The sequence below is a fragment of the Saccopteryx bilineata genome, chromosome 4, assembly GCF_036850765.1.
Source record: "Saccopteryx bilineata isolate mSacBil1 chromosome 4, mSacBil1_pri_phased_curated, whole genome shotgun sequence".
NCBI lineage: Eukaryota > Metazoa > Chordata > Mammalia > Chiroptera > Emballonuridae > Saccopteryx > Saccopteryx bilineata.
In genome coordinates, this window is record NC_089493.1 from 4529220 (window position 1) to 4546522 (window position 17303).

At 44.3% G+C, this 17303-nt stretch overlaps 1 protein-coding gene across 2 annotated transcripts in view; it reads right to left on the reverse strand.

Moving 5' to 3' along the window:
* Positions 1 to 17303, reverse strand: part of PPP2R5C (protein phosphatase 2 regulatory subunit B'gamma) — a 153273-nt gene that overhangs the window by 120523 nt on the left and 15447 nt on the right. For both annotated transcript variants that reach the window (XM_066278078.1, XM_066278077.1), the window contains exon 3: positions 16598 to 16760. In XM_066278078.1, the coding sequence (XP_066134175.1) occupies positions 16598 to 16760 (163 nt within the window). The remainder of the gene's footprint in view (positions 1 to 16597; positions 16761 to 17303) is intronic.

A 17303-nucleotide genomic window follows, 5' to 3' on the forward strand; every position in this document is an offset into this window, starting at 1 on the left:
GAATCCTTTATTCTCTGGTCCCTCTGTCACTTTGTTTTGGACTTTAAAAACAAACCGCCTATAAATACCTCCCACTGATTTTCTTTCTAGGGAGCATTTCTTAGTAAAACTTTCAAATTTTCACTTTTTTCTTTTTCTTTTCTTTTAGTGAGAGACAGGGACAGACAGGGAGAGAGAGAAGCATCACCTCACAGTGGCGGCACCTTAGGTGATTGCTTTCTCATATGTGCCTTCACGGGGGGGGGGGGGTAGAGCAGAGCAGAGTGACCCCTTGCTCAAGCCAGTGACCTTGGGCTAAACCTAGCAACCTTGGGATCAAACCAGTGACTTTAGGGCTCAAGCCAGTGTCCACGGGGTCCTGTCTATGATCCTGCGCTGAGGCTGGTGACCATGCGGTCAAGCTGGTGAGCCTTGCTCAAGCCGGATGAGCCTGTGCTCAAGCCAGTGACCTCACGGTTTTGAACCTGGGTCCTCAGCGTCCCAGTCTGACACTCAATCCACTGTACCACTGCCTGGTCAGGGTCAAATTTTCATTTCTAAATTCAGCTGAAGGTTTTATTTTTCGCACCCCCAAGCAATTCTGTAGGCAAATTAAATAGACTCACATTTTAGGGAAGAAGTTTTACCGTTGTCTCCTTAAGAGACCGCCGTTTTTCTGGACCTAGAGAACTGCTGTCGTAACTGCAGGCGCTGGTGCCACTTTAACTGGAAACTGAGCATGACGACCATGTCTTGTTGGGTAAGAATCTAACCTAAAAAATTTGGCTTCACTTATAGTTTAAAATAGACTTTTTCCTTAGGCAGATCAAAGATACCTGGCATTCAACTGTGTTCAGAGGTTGCCAGGGGACTTCCTGCTGCCAGTAGCAAGGACAAAGGGACAGCGCTGGTTGATTTGAGTCCTGCGATCAGGAAGGGTGGACGAGCTCATGCCCAGGACAGGCTGGCGGAGGTCAGGGCAAGTTTCCCCTGGGCGCTGATGGGGGGCCTAGGCTGGGAACTCCTTAAAACGAGGCCGGCCCCCCAGCCCTTCATTGTCCTGGGAGGGCGGGAAGTCCACAGAATGTACAGAGTACACATGCGAAGTGCTTTCGTGCCAACTCTCAGCGACAAACCGCTTCCCAAAGAAGAACGTGAGCAGAGGGCGTGGTGAGCCCGGACAGGATCTGCCCATGAGCAGGGATGCCCCAGCGTTTCTGTGGGAAAACCGGGCAGAGGGCTGGAGGCATTCTGCATTCCTTCAGCAAGACACGTTTCGGGGGCCTTGGCAGATGCTGGACTGGGAACCACAACAGACACGAGACAGCCTCTGCCCACAGGTGACGCTTCGGACAACAGCACCACGAGTGGTGGTGGAGCAGCGCGTGCAGAGCGCTCTGCAGCCGCGTGTCCAGGACGGATGAGGACACAGCCGCTGTGGTTCACTCACACAGGGAGCGCTACTCGGCCTCAAAAAGGCAGGCGGTCCTGACAGATGCTATCATGTGGAGGAGCCTTGCAGACATCGTGCTAAGTGAAATAAGCTGGTCACAAAAGGACAGACGCGTATGATCCATTTATGAGGGACTTAGGGGTGCTGAAATCAGAGACAGAATGGTGGCTGTCAGGGGCTGGGGGGCTGGATTAATAACACAGGGTTTGGTGGGGATGGTGAAGAGGTAGCAGTGATGAGGACAGGGCCTTGCAAATATATTCATGTCACTGACCTGTACACGTACAGATGGTTAAAATGACCAATATTATACTATGTATTCAATAGGTTTTACCACAATTATAAAAGGGAAGGCAGGCCCGAGTCAGGGCGGTTCAGGAGACACTGGGGAGACAGAGCCAGAGCGCAGGAGGCTGCCTCTGGGAAGGCAGGGCACCCAGGAAAGCCAGGCCCCTGGGGCCCGGAGGGGCGGGACTGAGGAGGGACCATCCTAGTGTGTGCGTGTGCACACATGCGTGTGGGGGGGGGAAGAAAGGGAGAAAGAGAGGACATGCGCTGAACGCAGGTGTAAGATGTAAGGTGTAAGGTGTACGGTGCTGGGAGGAACCCAGGTGAGCTCTGGGGAAGGCCTGAGCTAAACATTCCCTGTGCGGTGACAGCTGCCAGTTGACACCACACCCAGGTCCTGCCGGAGGGTCTGGCAGAGTATAACAGGCAGAAGCCTGACACTCCCCCGAGCACCGGCCGCGTTTGTGGCCTGTGGGGGCGCGGCCGCTGTGGCTTGCGGTTGGGCTCAGGCTGTCTGACAGGAGACCAGCTCTCACTTGTTCACAAAAGCCGCCCTGGTGGCACTGCCGCTGCCCAGCTGCTGCCAGAATGCAGCCCGGAGGGCTGGAGGGGACAGCCACGGAGGGGAGGGTGGTCCGGCCTGTCTGCTCCTGAGGGAAGGGCGATCTCTGGGTGCATCACCATCCCGATGACCTCCCCACGCTCCGCACGACGGTGGTCAGCGGGTACCTGCTGGGAGCTGGCACCTGCCTCACCGTGCCCGGGGTGCTCCTTCTCATCTTTGTGTCAGGAGAAGACACAGAAAACGAACCAGGATAGCAGATACGACTGGACCACTGAAGAGAATGGTGGACGCAGTTCCTGCTCCGGACCTTCCTTCTCTATTTCTGTTATTCACCTTACAGGCGAGAGGCTGAGTGCCTCCAAATGGCTACAAAATTCATATTTTAGGCAGGAAAACAACTCATGTGGTGGCAAAATTTTCACACGTATCAGGAAAAAAATATTGTGCTGAATGAGGTAGAAGGATTATATTTTCACAAAAGGGGGGCAAGAAATGTAAATTTTTAAATGCCATTCAAAAGCCAATTTTTAAACATTCAAGCAACTTCTTCCAACAGCAATGTGGCAACTTCTTTCACAAAAAGTCAAATATTTACCAACTAAATTTCTGCCCCAGGGTCTCTAGTTAATCTTATTAAGTCCTACCTTGTTCTACTATAACTGTGACTTCTCCCAGGCCTCTCTTTTGTTAAACAGGGACAATGCCTCAAGAAACAGAGCCCATAATTAATTTACCTCCTCCCAGAAGTCATTTCAAAAAAGTGATCTCTTCATTCAACATGTAACACTTTTCCTTTCGAGACCAAAAATGTTAAAGGAACTACACACTTCAGAAAAACCTTCAAATGAACAAGGTCCGGAGGTAACATTCAGCCTCACTTAAAAAAAATTATTGAAATACAGTTGACATACGATATTATGTTAGTTTCATAGTAATTTGACATTTTCATCCCTTATGAAATGATCAAGCTAAGTCTAGCAATTATCTGTCATCATAAAAAGTTATTACAATATTACTATGTCCCCTGACCTATTTATGGTATAAATGGGAGTTTGCACCTCTCAATCCCCTTCAACTATCTTGCCCGTTGTCTCCCCGTCTCCCCTCGCCCCGCACTGTCTCTCCCCCCGTCTCTGGCAACCATCGGTTTGTCCTCTGTGTCTCCGAGTCCGTTCATGCTTTGTTTATTAGATTCCACATATAAGTGAAGCCATATGGTGTTTGTATTTCTTTGACTTATTTCACCAGCCTGTAAAAGAAGTAAAAAATAGAGAATACTCTTTTCCACTTAACAAATAACGACTAGAGCTTTTCAAGGACCCTAGCGCTGGGCAGGTACAACGGGACAGGCATTTCCCATCCTCCGGGTGGAACGTGCATGGGCCACCTCTCTGGGCAGTGTGCATAAAAAGGGATCTTGAAAACACATGGTCTTCAATCTGGTGCTTCTGTTCCTTGAGGCCAGCTTCCGGAGAGATGTAAAGATGTGAGCGAGAACGAAAGACTCCCATTACAGCATGGTTTACAGTAGCTGAAAACCTGTGGTTCCCACGGAATGGAATAATGAATGGTTGTTAAAAATTAAGCTTCCATTGCCATGAAAGTCAGGAACAAGGCCAGCACGTTCACTTGCACCACCACATGGAACCTCTTACTGGAATTTTCAGTCAACTCAAGAGAAAGACACTAGAGGTAGAAGACTTATGAACAAAGAGGTGAGATTATCTTCAGGTGCACCTGGAACATCCCAAAGAATCAACCCAAGAACCACTGCAAACAGTAAGACAATTCAATAAGGGAGCAGATGCAAAAGACACAAATCTACAGCCTTCATGCAAATAATTAGCAGCTAGCTGGAAGAATAATGGGAGAGAGGACCCCATTTATAGGAACAATAGTAGAACATCTGGGCATACACTTACTAAGAAATATGCAAAACCCACCAGATGGAAACTTTTTAAAAACACTCTAAAGGAAACGAAAGCGGCCTTGAACAATCAAAGATGCAGTGCACTCCCTCAGGAGGCTGTGAATGTCAGCAAACCTTCCCTGGATGGTTTTAAATTTCCTGGGATCTCAATAAAAACACCAACAATGAAACAAGCCAATTCAAGTCCCTTCTGTTCATTATAGTATCAGTATCAATATTGTTACTCTGAATTAGGATACAGCAGTAATTATGTCAACAATGTTAGAAATCAAGACTTTCAGTGTAAGATAATGAGATAAGATGATAAAAGCTCAAGAACAAGCGAGAACTACAACGTTAAAGTTGAATTAGAAGTATCTGTATAAATGCATGACTAAGAATATAGATTTGTGTTCTAGCTTCTTTAATTGAAGTACTGTTTAGCAATGACAGCCCAGTAGCAATAGCACCTGTAGTCCCAGATTCTGACTTCTTACCATTCTCCACTAAAAAATATCAGGGCTCCTTGAACAATGGCTGAGTCCAAGTCTGGGGCAGAGAAGGTTCAAACAAGCCTAAAGGACATCTTACTGTTTGGAAATCAAGAAATCACATATAAATAAAGCCATGTTAAGAAAAAAATACACGGGAGCTAGCCTAAAGGGCACAGAGTGGTTAAAATTATGCTTCTGAAAAATGAATGATTTTAGTAGATTAAAACACTGATTCAATGAACTACATGAGTCTATAATATTGAAAAACGAGAAAGCCAGAAAAAAACTTTAGTTTTCACCACTTGAGGAAAAATGGTAAGCTAAAAGGCAAAGAACGAAGCCTGTCAGGACAGGCTGACTCTCCGGTAGGAACTCCGTGTAAGATGACCACACATCTCACCAGCTGGAGAGCTGCTAAGACACAGCTCTGCTTTCACAGGAATGCCAGGTTAAACACTGAAATCTCTGGTGAAACTGACGGGCGAGGATAATCAAACGGCGTGTAAGGCATGAGCATGTGGTTGACAGGGAACAGACCCTGGCGGGATGTCAAAACGTACCTTGCAGATCACCACCAGTACCTTTTGAGTTGTAAAGAAAACATCACCATGTGATGGAAAGCTCAATCTGTCGGGCCGCCATCACCGGGTAAAACTGAGCATCTCCCACAACGACACTTTTCCGAGTTACAGGGTGTCATCTCTATGTATTCCATACAGAAAAGTTTCCATTTACCAGACCACAGGAAATATGTGGGATGTTTTACTGGATGACTGGCATGGTTAATTTAACTAGTCGTAAACGGCGTTGTGGTTTGCTGGCACTACCAGACTGGTAGTGACCCCAGGTATCTGGCAGAAGCAAACAGAAATCCCTGTCGAAGATACTTTCATTCTAAGTTTCAAATGATTTCAAATATTTGATGACAATGACCAGCACAGAATAGAAAATAGGTACACAAGGAAATAAGACATCATGAGCCAGCTACGACCAAAACTTCAGGTACTAGAATTATCTGACAGAGACTATGTATAAGGCAGTTGTGACTACTATACTTAAAGAAATGACAAGTTTTATGGTATCTGTAAGAGAACAGGAGAATATTTAAAAAAATCATAGTGCATATTAAAAACAGAACTTCGTCTGGCCTGTGATGGTGCTCTGGATAAAGCATCGACCTGTAATGCTGAGGTTGCTGGTTTGAAACCCTGGGCTTGCCCAGTCAAGGCACATATGGCAAGCAATCAATGAACAACTAAAGTGAAGCAACTATGACTTGATACTTCTTGCTCTGCCCCCTCTTCTCTCTGTAAAATCAATAAATAAAATCTTAAGAAAAATAAAAAATAAAAACAGAACTTCCATGAACAAAAAGTGTATCTAAAATTAAAAGCTCAACAGATGGGTTTGGCAAAATACATGTTAGACTGACCTAAAGATTTTGTACGAGGTAACAGAAATGCAAACAGTGTTTAGAAATTTGGATAGCAATTTAACAAGGTAATTTTAAGTCTACTGACTATATTAATAAAGTAATCTGTGGTTGTATATTACATTTCATTTTTATAGTAAATTATTTTCAATGTATTTTTTGAGGGTATTAGTCCATGATGAGTTGAAAACTAAGAAAATGGCCTGACTGGTGGTGATGCAGTGGATTGAGCATCAGCGCAGGACACTGAGGGCCTAGGTTCAAAGCCCCAAAGTCACTGGCTAGAACGCAGGGTTGGGAGCTTGAGTGCGGGGTCGTCGGTTTGAGCACAGGATCAACGTGATCCTAAGGCTGCTGGCGGAACCCAAGGTCACTGGCTTGAGCAAGGGTCACTGGCTTAGCTTGAGTCCCTGGTCAAGGCATGAATGAGAAGCAATCAATAAGCAACTAAAGTGAAGCAAGTAAGAGTTGATGCTCCTCATCTCTCTCCCTTCCTGTCTCTTTCTATATATAAGGTCTACCGGAAAGTTCTGTCCGTTTTGGAATAAAACAAAATACAAATTTTTCTTACTGTCAATAAACTTTATTAAATAATATAATTGCCATTATTACTAATGATTTCTTGCCAGCATGAGGGCAATTTGTATATCCCATTTTTGAAAAATGTTTTATCTTTTGATGCGAAAAATTGAACCAGTGCTTGTTTGATATCTTCTTCATTTTTGAATTTTTTGCCCTTCAAAAAATTTTGTAAGAACAAAAACAAGTGATAGTCGGAGGGTGCTAAGTCCGGGGAATATGGTGGATGTGACAGACATGCTTCTGTAGCATTTCTTCCTTGTTGAAATTCATAAAAATTACAGTGGTGTAAATGAACTTTATCTGTAGCCATGGGTACACTATCGCTTCACACATAAGACTAACGTGAATCAGCTTTGTTTTAGTTAATTTGCTACATCAGTATGTATACATTGAGTGATAAAAATAGAGAGGCACACATGCGCCAAATAAACGTGCTCACGTGTTGAAACTTGTTGTGATAGAAACGGACAGAACTTTCCGGTAGACCTTATATATTTAAAAAAAAAAAAGAAAAATGGCCCTCGCTATGGATAATGTTGAGACTCTCTGATCAAGAATATAACTGGTGGCCCAGGCCAGTTGGCTCAGTGGACAGAGCGTCAGCCTGGTGTGTGGACGTCTTGGGCTGGTCAGGGCACACAAGAGAAGTGGCCATCTGCTTCTCTCCTCCTCTCGCAGCCAGTGGTTTGATTGGTTCAAGTGTTGGCCCCAGACGGCATCGCCAAGTGGATCCTGGTCAGGGTGCATGTGGGAGTCTGTCTCTCTATTCCCCCTCCTCTAACTTAAAAAAAGAACACAACTGGCATATAAGAAGGCTGAAAAATACAGATGAAGACTGAAAGACAGTAGATGAAAAAGGTCAATGCATGCTTGATTAGAGCCAACGAAAGGAAAGGGACTAATGTAGAGATAATAACTGAAGAAATAACGGCTGGAACTTTCCACTACTGAGGAAATACAACAATCCACAGATTCAACATGAATCCCCAAAAATACTGATCAAAAGAAACCCCCTTGGACACCCGCACTAGAAGTACTGAAAAATCAACGGCAGAAAAATTGGAAAAGTGGCCGGAAATCTCAACACCTTCAAAGACTGACTCTGGCTTCTCAATACTAAGGGAAGAGGTCAACGGCCGACAAATGTTTACCCACAATGTTTAACTGCAATGTCCTGAAGGAAGACAGTAAAACCTACAATTTGATTCGCAGTGAGTATGTTTCAAGAATGAGGGCAAAATAAAGACTTTTCTAGATAAACAAATCCCAGATTTTGCCACCAGCAGACTGTAGTTAAAGAAAATTGCAAATGATGTGTTTAAACAGAAGAAGAATGGTCCTGAGTGTCTGAGATCCAGAAAGTCCAAATTGTAAAAAGGAATGAAGGATAAAGGGATCAATAAATAGGTGGGTTAATCTAAGTGGTCAGTGACAAAACAGAACACAGTTCTGGAAGATTTAGAAAGGTTGGGATGCAAATATCCAACAGCAGCACTTCTCTAAAAAAAATTAACAAACTTAAATTTTAGCTAAAAATTAAACTAAATTTAATTAGTTTAATTAAAGATCGTTAATTTTTAGGTCTACAGAAGAATTCAATGTAAAGTACACCCCCCTCAGTTTCCTCTATTATTAACCTCTCGCATTGTGGCGCATTTGTTACTATTAAGGAACAGTATAACTAACTAAAGATAACAGCTTACATTAGGATTCACTCTGTGTTGTGCATCCTTGGGTTCCAACAAACGCAAAATGCCATCGGTGCGCTTAAATTACGGCATCCCTGCCTGAAAACTCCCCTGTGCTACTTCTATTCCTCTCCCTCCTCCCGATGCCTGGCGGCCACTGGTCTTTTTACTGTCTCCATAGTTTTGCCTTTTCCAGAATGTTACATACCTGGAATCGTATAGAACGCAACCTTATCAGATGGGCTTCTTTCACTGATGAATATGTATCTAAGGTTCCACCATGGAACCTTTTTATGGCCTGATAGCTCATTTCTTTTTTTTTTTTCCAAAGTTAGAAGCGGGGAGACAAAGAGATAGACTCCTGCATGCGCCCAACCGGGATCCACCCAGCAGGCCCACTATAGGGGCAATGCTCTGCCCATCTGGGTTGTTGCTCCATTGTGGCTGGAGTCACTCTAGCGCCTGAGGCAAAGGCCGTGGAGCCATCCTCTGTGCCCGGGCCAACTTTGCTCCAGTGGAGCCTTGGCTGTGGGAGAAAAAGAGAGAGATAGAGAGAAAGGAGAGGGGGAAGGGTGGAGAAGCAGATGGGCCCTGTGTGCCCTGGCCAGGAATCGAACCTGGGACTTCCACATGCCAGGCTGACACTCTACCACTGAGCCAACAGGCCAGGGACTAGCTCATTTCTTTTTATTGATGAACAGTATTTCACTGTCTGGATGGACCACAGTTTATCCATTCAACAACTGAACACCATCTTAGTGCTTCCAGGTTTCGGCAATTATATAGTAAAAGAAGTATAGCATAGTTTTTTAACTTCTCCAAATTCTTGCATAAAATCATCCAGATCAATTAGGATGGCAAAATCAGAAGCCCATGACCAACACCTACAACCAAATATTAGTTGAAAATGTGTCCTCACAGACATGTAAGTATTTGGGGACAGCCTACCCGCAGCTAGCAGACCTGTGTGCTATACACAGGTGACAGAGAAGCCAGACTGGCCTATAGCTTGGAAACAATCAGAGAGCTGGGTAAGCCCACCAACAGTAGCTGTGAATGGAAGGGTCTGTAACCTCCAGTGGGTGAGAGCAAGGTGGCCATGACTAAGCCTGAAGTGGCTGAACACGTCTGGGTCCAGGAACCCTCCAAACTCAGCAGCTGAGGCTCCTTTCCAGACTGGGGAGAAACTCCTGGGAGGAGAACACAACTGAGCAGGAGGGGGACAGACATGAGTGGGAAAAGCAGGTCCAGACAGAAGCCGAGGAAGAGACTGAATCAGAACGCTAAGAAGGTGATATTTCCACCGTCTGAAAATTTCATGAACATACTGTATTTTCGCACCATAAGATGCACCTGATCATAAGAGACACCTAGGGTTTTAAGAAGGAAAAAAAAAAAAAATTCTGAACCAAATGGTGTGTTAAAATATTTAATAAAATACCATATTCTTCACTCCATAAGACACACGAGCATTTTCCCCTCCACTTCTGGGGGAAAAAAGTGCATCTTACGGAGTGAAAAATACAGTAACCTAAGCTAGGGTTCTAGAGCCCAGGTCCCTCCTTTACTTTCTCTCTGTCTCTCTATGTCTCTCTCTCTCTCTCTCTCTCTCTCTCTCTCACACACACACACACACACACACACACACACGCGCGCGCGCGCGCGCTTGCGCGCATGTGCATCAGGGGAGATCAAAGTCAAGTCCTACACAGAGTGATAAGAAAAAAGATCAAGGAACAGGGTGACATCTTTGCAGACAGCAAAAGCATGTCAGAAAGATATTCCACAAAAGACATTAAAAACTACGACTTAATATTTCAAGATGAGCAAAGACATTAAAGCAGGGGTAGTCAACCTTTTTATACCTACCGCCCACTTTTGTATCTCTTTTAGTAGTAAAATTTTCTAACCACTCACCGGTTCCACAGTAATGGTGATTTATAAAGTAGGAAAGTCACTTAACTTTATAAAATTTATAAAGCAGAGTTACAGCAAGTTAAAGCATATAATAATAATTACTTACCAAGTACTTTATGTTGGATTTTCCCTAAGTTTGGCAGAATAAATCTTTATAAAACAACTTACTATAGTTAAATCTATCTTTTTATTTATACTTTGGTTGCTCTGCTACTGCCCACCATGAAAGCTAGAATGCCCACTAGAGGGTAGTAGGGACCAGGTTGACTACCACTGCATTAAAGGAATAGTATAATGTGTGAAAGGACTACATGAATTTTTAATAGAAAAACTTGGAAATAGGTAATATAATGCTGTAAAGAATTAAAAATAAAATAAAAAATAATTTCAAAAATAAAGATTAATTACAAAGAATAAAAGAGCAAATAAATACAACGTAAAAGTCCTGGCTGGTTGGATCAGTGGTAGAGCATTGGCCTGGCGTGTGGATGTCCTGGGTTCAATTCCCGGTCAGGGCACACAGGAGAAGCGCCCATCTGCTTCTCCACCCCTGCCCCTTGCTTCTCTCTCTCTCTCTCTCTCTCTCTCTCTCTCTCTCTCCTCCCCTCCTGCAGCTATGGCTCGATTCGAGTGAACTGGCCTGGGCACTGAGGATGGCTCCATGGCCTCTGCTTCATGAGCCAAATAAATGGCTCTGGTTGCAACAGGGCAAGGGCCCCAGATGAGTAGAGCACTGCTCCCTGGTGGGCATGCCAGGTGGATCCCGGTTGGGCACATGCGGGAGTCTGTCTCTGCCTCCCTTCCTCTCACTAAATAGAAAAACAAATAAGAATACACTTGATCTTAGCCAAAAGGCTGAGAAGTGATAAAACAAATAAAAATAAATAAAGAAAGAAGTTGCTTGTCATATGTGGCTTGACTGGGTAAACCCAGGGATTCAAACTGGGGACCTCAGCATTCCAGATTGACGCTTCATCCACTGCGCCACCACATGTCAAGAAAAATAATTTAAATTAAAAAGAAATAAAGAGCACAAAGAGAAAAACAGGAAATACAAAAAGAGGTGAAGAAGATTCAGTGTTTACACAACAGAAGTCCCACTGGAGAAAAGGAAAGCAGGAAACAGGACAAATCGTCACAATAACAACTCCAGATTATTCTGCTACGACACAGCGAAGGAACATGACAGGTAGTGGGAACACCAGCCCAGAACAATACATTCTGAAATTACTGGACTTTAAAGAAAAAGAAAAAACCAAAAATCTATTTAGGCATGAAAGCAAAAAGACCAAGTAACCCGTAAGGGCCAGAAAATGAAGGTGACATCAGCTTCTGACAGCAATGCTTTATTCCAGAAGGAGATGGAGGAATGGCTGTAAGACTCATGAAGAGAACAGAGCCCAGGGTTTTCTAGCCACACGGTCTTTGAAGTTGGAAGCGGAAACCCACTCCAGAGCAAGCCTCAGAAGACAAGCAAGCAAGGAGGGTCCGTGTGAGGACCGTGGCTAGCACCAACTACACACGCACACGGGAGCGAGGTCTGCACAGGGGTGGGTGGGGGAAGAAAAGAAACAACAAATAGGATAAGATGTAACCTTTCAATCATCACATCAGTCATAATATTGGTATTATTTTTCTGAGAACATTTTGTGTCAGGTGGGATAAAATAAACGAATAATTATTTGATACTTAAGTTTTATCATCTCTGATGTCCTTGAGAACCAGAAATCTTAATGTGGCAAAAAAGGAGATGTAAGATAGAAAAATAAATGCCTATCAACCCAAATCTGAATTGAAAATATAACACCTAATGGGCTATATCCTGAAGAAATGTATTTCCTAGTTTGGGCACTAAAAAGGTCCACTAATGATAACCATTCCAATAGTAGCGAGAATTGCAGCACCTGGAGACTGGGGCCTTGAAATACTATTCCTCACTAAGAGAAACCAGAACTTCTTAGAGAAATGGCTGGTTCTCAGATTCATACGGAATGAAAAGAGCCAAGAAAATGATGAGGAACAAGCTGAAGGGCTCACCCTACCTGTACCAAGACCCACAGGATGGTTAGTGGGCCGAGACGAGTGAGGCAGACCACTGGGACAGGGAGCCCAGGAACGATCCATGCACCAGTGCTGCTGGGTTATAACAAAGAAAACACTGCCATGGGGGGAGGGGGACTTTCCACCCGAGGGTGTTGTACCTAACAGAGAGCCTGCTAGAAAAATCGGAATCTGACCTCTAACATCTCAGCAGGCACACGAGATGTGTGACACCTGCAGTCATTAGGGCAGTGCAAATTAGACCACAGGAGATATAACCACACATCCACAAGAAAGGCTGTAATCCAGAGGACAGACAATAACAAGCACTGGCAAGAATGGGGGCGCCCTGGACCCCTCAGCTGTCTGGTAGGCGTGTACAATGGTGCAACCACTTTGGAAAACAGTTTGGCAAGCTTCTTAAAAGACATAAACTTACCATACAAGACAGCAATTCCACTCCTAGGTATCAACCCAAGACAGAGAAAAATATATATTCAAGCAAAGACTGGTATGTGAATGTTCATAACAGCCTTATTCAGTAGAGCCAAAGAACAACTCAAATGTCCATCAATTTGTGAATGGATAAACAAAAGGTGGGATATGTTCATATAATAGGATGTTATTCAGCATTAAAAAGAAACGAAATACTCAACATGAATGAACCTCAAAAACATCAGATGTAAAAGGCTACACGTGACATGATTTCATTGAAAAAAAAGGCCCATCTAGAGACTGCAAGCAGGTGAGTGTAGCCTGGAGCTGGGACAGGAGCAGGGACTGATGGCCAACGGCACGAGGGAACTTTCTTTTTGATGGAAAAATTCTAAAACCGGATTGTGGTAATAGCTGTACAACTTTACACATTAGTTAAAATAATTAAAATTTCCAATTACAATGAGTGAATCTTGTAGTATATAAATTATGCCTCAAAAAAACTCTAAAAAAAATCTATAATTTGAAAAAAACCATAATCTGTCGATATAGCTGAAGTTATCCTCAGGAATATACCACTTTAGATTATTTTATTATTAAAAACAAACTAAAAGTAAGTGAACTCTTATTTGATGTAATCAATGAATAAAAGAATAAAACAAAATAGAATAAGTAATTAAAGAGAAAATGAATGATACTGAAAACAAAACAAAAAGCAACAGGATAGATGAGCTCATAGGAGACACCACCATCACAGATGTAGAAAACATGAAAAGATTTGTGAAAGACACAATGCATGAGTTAATACACGATCTACTCGAAAATAGCCCAGCATGGAAGAAATTTACAGATTTATCATGGAGAGAAGCACGAGGCCCACCGAGCTCCGAGTTGACCTGTAACCCTGTGTCCTGGAACACACACATTCCTCAGGTCTGATGACTGAGGAACGGTCCCTGCCTCAAATGGCAGCATGAGAGAGAGGCAGAAACCTGCAGGATGTGCTTCCAGGAAAGATCTCAACGTGCCAGATCAACAGCTCGGAGCTGATCAGACAGCAGCATGCACAAGGGAGACCCCGCGGGCCAGCCTCATGGGGCACACACAGCATGCACAAGGGAGACCCCGCGGGCCAGCCTCACGGGGCACACACAGCATGCACAAGGGAGACCCCGGGCGCCAGCCTCACGGGGCACACACAGCATGCACAAGGGAGACCCCGCGGGCCAGCCTCATGGGGCACACACAGCATGCACAAGGGAGACCCCGCGGGCCAGCCTCACGGGGCACACACAGCATGCACAAGGGAGACCCCGCAGGCCAGCCTCACGGGGCACACACAGAAGTGGAGACACTGGTGGAAATCCGTAAGCTGAACCACGTAAAAGGGGTCCTACACCGTGGCAATACTGAGGTTTGTCCTAGTCATGCAAGGACGGTTCAAAAGCAGAAAATCTAGCAACACACATTTACTATGTTAGGATCTTAAGGAGAAAAGTCATGTAGCATCTGGTAAAACTCGGCAGTAATGCCTGGCACCAACCAGCCAGCGCGGGGCCAGTAAGAGCCACGTGAAGGTGGACCATGGACCAGCGGCACTCTGGGGGGTGAGGCGAGTTACCAGAAACCAGGAGCCATTTTCACAGGAAACCAGGAAATGCTAAAACCTTTTACCAAAATGGGAGAAAATGGGGAGGCCTGCTCGCATTTCTGGTATCTACGTTTCACTGGTCCTAAAGGTAAAATAACTAGTATATGTTGACATGTATATTAAGAGAGAAATCCAATTACCAATGACAGGACTATATATGCAAACTCTAGTAAAAAAAATTACAAAGATTAATTAGAAAGTATCAAAAAACCAACAGCTCTTCATTAGATTGGCAAGAATTAGAAGCAAAACGGAAAAACATAACCCAGTTGTAAGAGGAACAAAAACTATAAAATACTTAGAAGTAAGTTTAATGAAAAGGTAGAAACTTAAAAGAAAAATCATAAAATCTTATAAAAAGTCAGGAAACAAGACCCAGAAAAATGGATGTGATAACACCATTCTCCTCAATGAGAAATAAGTACCCCCAAATTATAACATACGACTTTAACATGGCTCCAATCAGTTCCTACTTTTCTGAACTGGACAAAATTAGGTTAACATACGTGCTGCAGCACTAATGTTTTAGAAATAGCCAAGAAGGGCCGATCAAACAAGACCAGTGAATCAATGGCTTGATCAGTGTGAGATTCCCCTGGATATGTGGACGCACAACAGAAAAGTGGACCCTCTGGGAACAGTGCAAGCAGACTGCATGCCGTTCTTAGTATAAACGAGAAAACGGAGGTTAGGAATTGTGAGCTGAGGCCTGGAGAAAGATGGCTGTGCAGAGAACCCCTGAGAGAGGCCAAGCAGGCCAGGAGGGACCCACGGGGCAGGAGGGACCAGCAGGCCAGGAGGGACTCGCAGGCCATGGCCTCGGCATGGTGCCCCGAGGGGGGCCGGGCCCTAATGGTGGGACCCAGGCCTAACTACCCACGATGGGTATTAGAGATGGGGCTTGGACAGGGACTGCTCGACAATGACGATGGGATACCACTCCACCCCAGACGTCCCAGGGAAGCTGGCCGCACATCCATTTTCTTACTCACTGGCTGTTCCCCCACTGGGACAGGATGTGGACTCAGCAGAGCAGGCCCTGTTTTTTGTTTAACACTGTACCCCCAGTACCTAGAACAGGGTCTGTTTTTGTAGGTGTTCAATACAGTATTTGCTGAATGAATGAATGAATAGCATGAGAAAAGCATGAACTATTTGGAAGGGGAGGATGCCTCAAAAATGACTTCATATATATCTTATCAACCACAAAACTAAACCAAATAGTCGACGCAAGCTCTGCAAACTGCACTGAGTGGGCTCCTGGCCACCCAGGAGCAGGAAGCACATCCAAGAATCCGTAAGTCCCTCCCTGCCTCCACCCCTCCCTCACCCCCTGCCCTGCACCCCCTGCCCTGCACATCTGCACCATGCTCCTGAGCTCGTACAAAATGAAAACTGTGGAAGGCCCACCATTATGTATTGGAGGTATTAGAAATGTCAAATGTTTGCTTCATGTATACATTAGTCTTGGATTTTAGTAAATACAAAGTTTCTCAGAGGTTCACATTTGGCTTTGGGATCCCTACCCTATTTTTTTCGATAAGATTTTATGTACTTCAATCTCAATATCTCCTGAAAGACTGCTTTTTAGAAACTGAATGCTCTCAGGTGGAAAGAGGCAACTGTGTCATTTTAGGGAAAATTCGAAGCAAAGAGCTCGATTTCCCGACTCATCTCAAATGGGAAACCCCTGGGTAGAGTCATCCCCAATGACTCATGGGAGAAAGTCCACTAAGGACTGTGATGCCAGTGCTCACCCCTCCAGCCCCAGAAAAAAACAAGGGGTTCTACCACAGTTTTCACAATTACAGTGCTCAGGGTAGCTCCTCTCTGAGTTGTTCAATTCTGAGAAGAAAGACAATTACTTAAAAGAAAAATTGGCTAGCTTAATTGTAATAAAAGCTTTTTAAAAGTCTTCTGTTCTTTTCTAGTGTATCAGGACTCTAATACATTCATGATTAGATTTTTACTTAAGTAGCTCTGGAGTTTCAAATATTAGTTGAGTAAATGAATGGCATTCAATCTAAAAAAACTCAGTACGAAAAGATGACCTTATAGAACACAAACACAGCATATAAAGTATTAGAAGCTAGCAAGCGATCAAAATGTTACTCCTCCTTAAACAGGCAAAATTTAACTTTGAAAGACCAGTAATAAACATTACCTTTTAAGAACGGTAGTTTCTGAAGTTCTCTGTTATTGCTGATGCTGAACCGGGAAGAATTGTGCCGTTTGTCTTTCTTCACTATGGGCTGAGGGGTCGGCACTTTGATTTTATTAGAAACTGCAGACGTGACAGCAGTGAGACTGTTTTTCCTGCTGGGAATCTGTTTACAAAATAAAAACAAAACAGAAAAGTAAATATGTCAAATGATTTCCTTTTACGGCACCCCCAGAATACAGAAAGAAGATACACGAGTGCTCCTCTGGGGCGGTGCCTCCACTTGTGTCAGCTCCGTAACTCCTGCCAGCTTCTGGCGCTGAGGCTCCGTCCTACCTCCCACAGCCCTCGATTCCAGAGACTCACAGATACACCTCATCTCCCTTACCTCCCTTTAGACTTCTAAGCATTTGCAACATAGTCTGGTATATATATTGGCTGATGATAACAACCCTCCAAAGGGGTTCATGCCCTGCGGAGGGGGCGAGGTTGCGGATCCTGCCACGGCAGACGACCGGGTGACCAGGGAGAACCCCACCCAGCCACACAGGTCTTTATAAGACAGAAGGCAATGCAGTGACAAAGCAGAGGCCAGACACAGGCTGGCATGTGCCACCCTGCTGGCTTTCACAATGGAGCAAGGAACCAGGAGCCAAGGTGTGCGGGCAGCTTCTGAAGTTGGGAAAAGCAGGGAAACAAATTCTTCCTT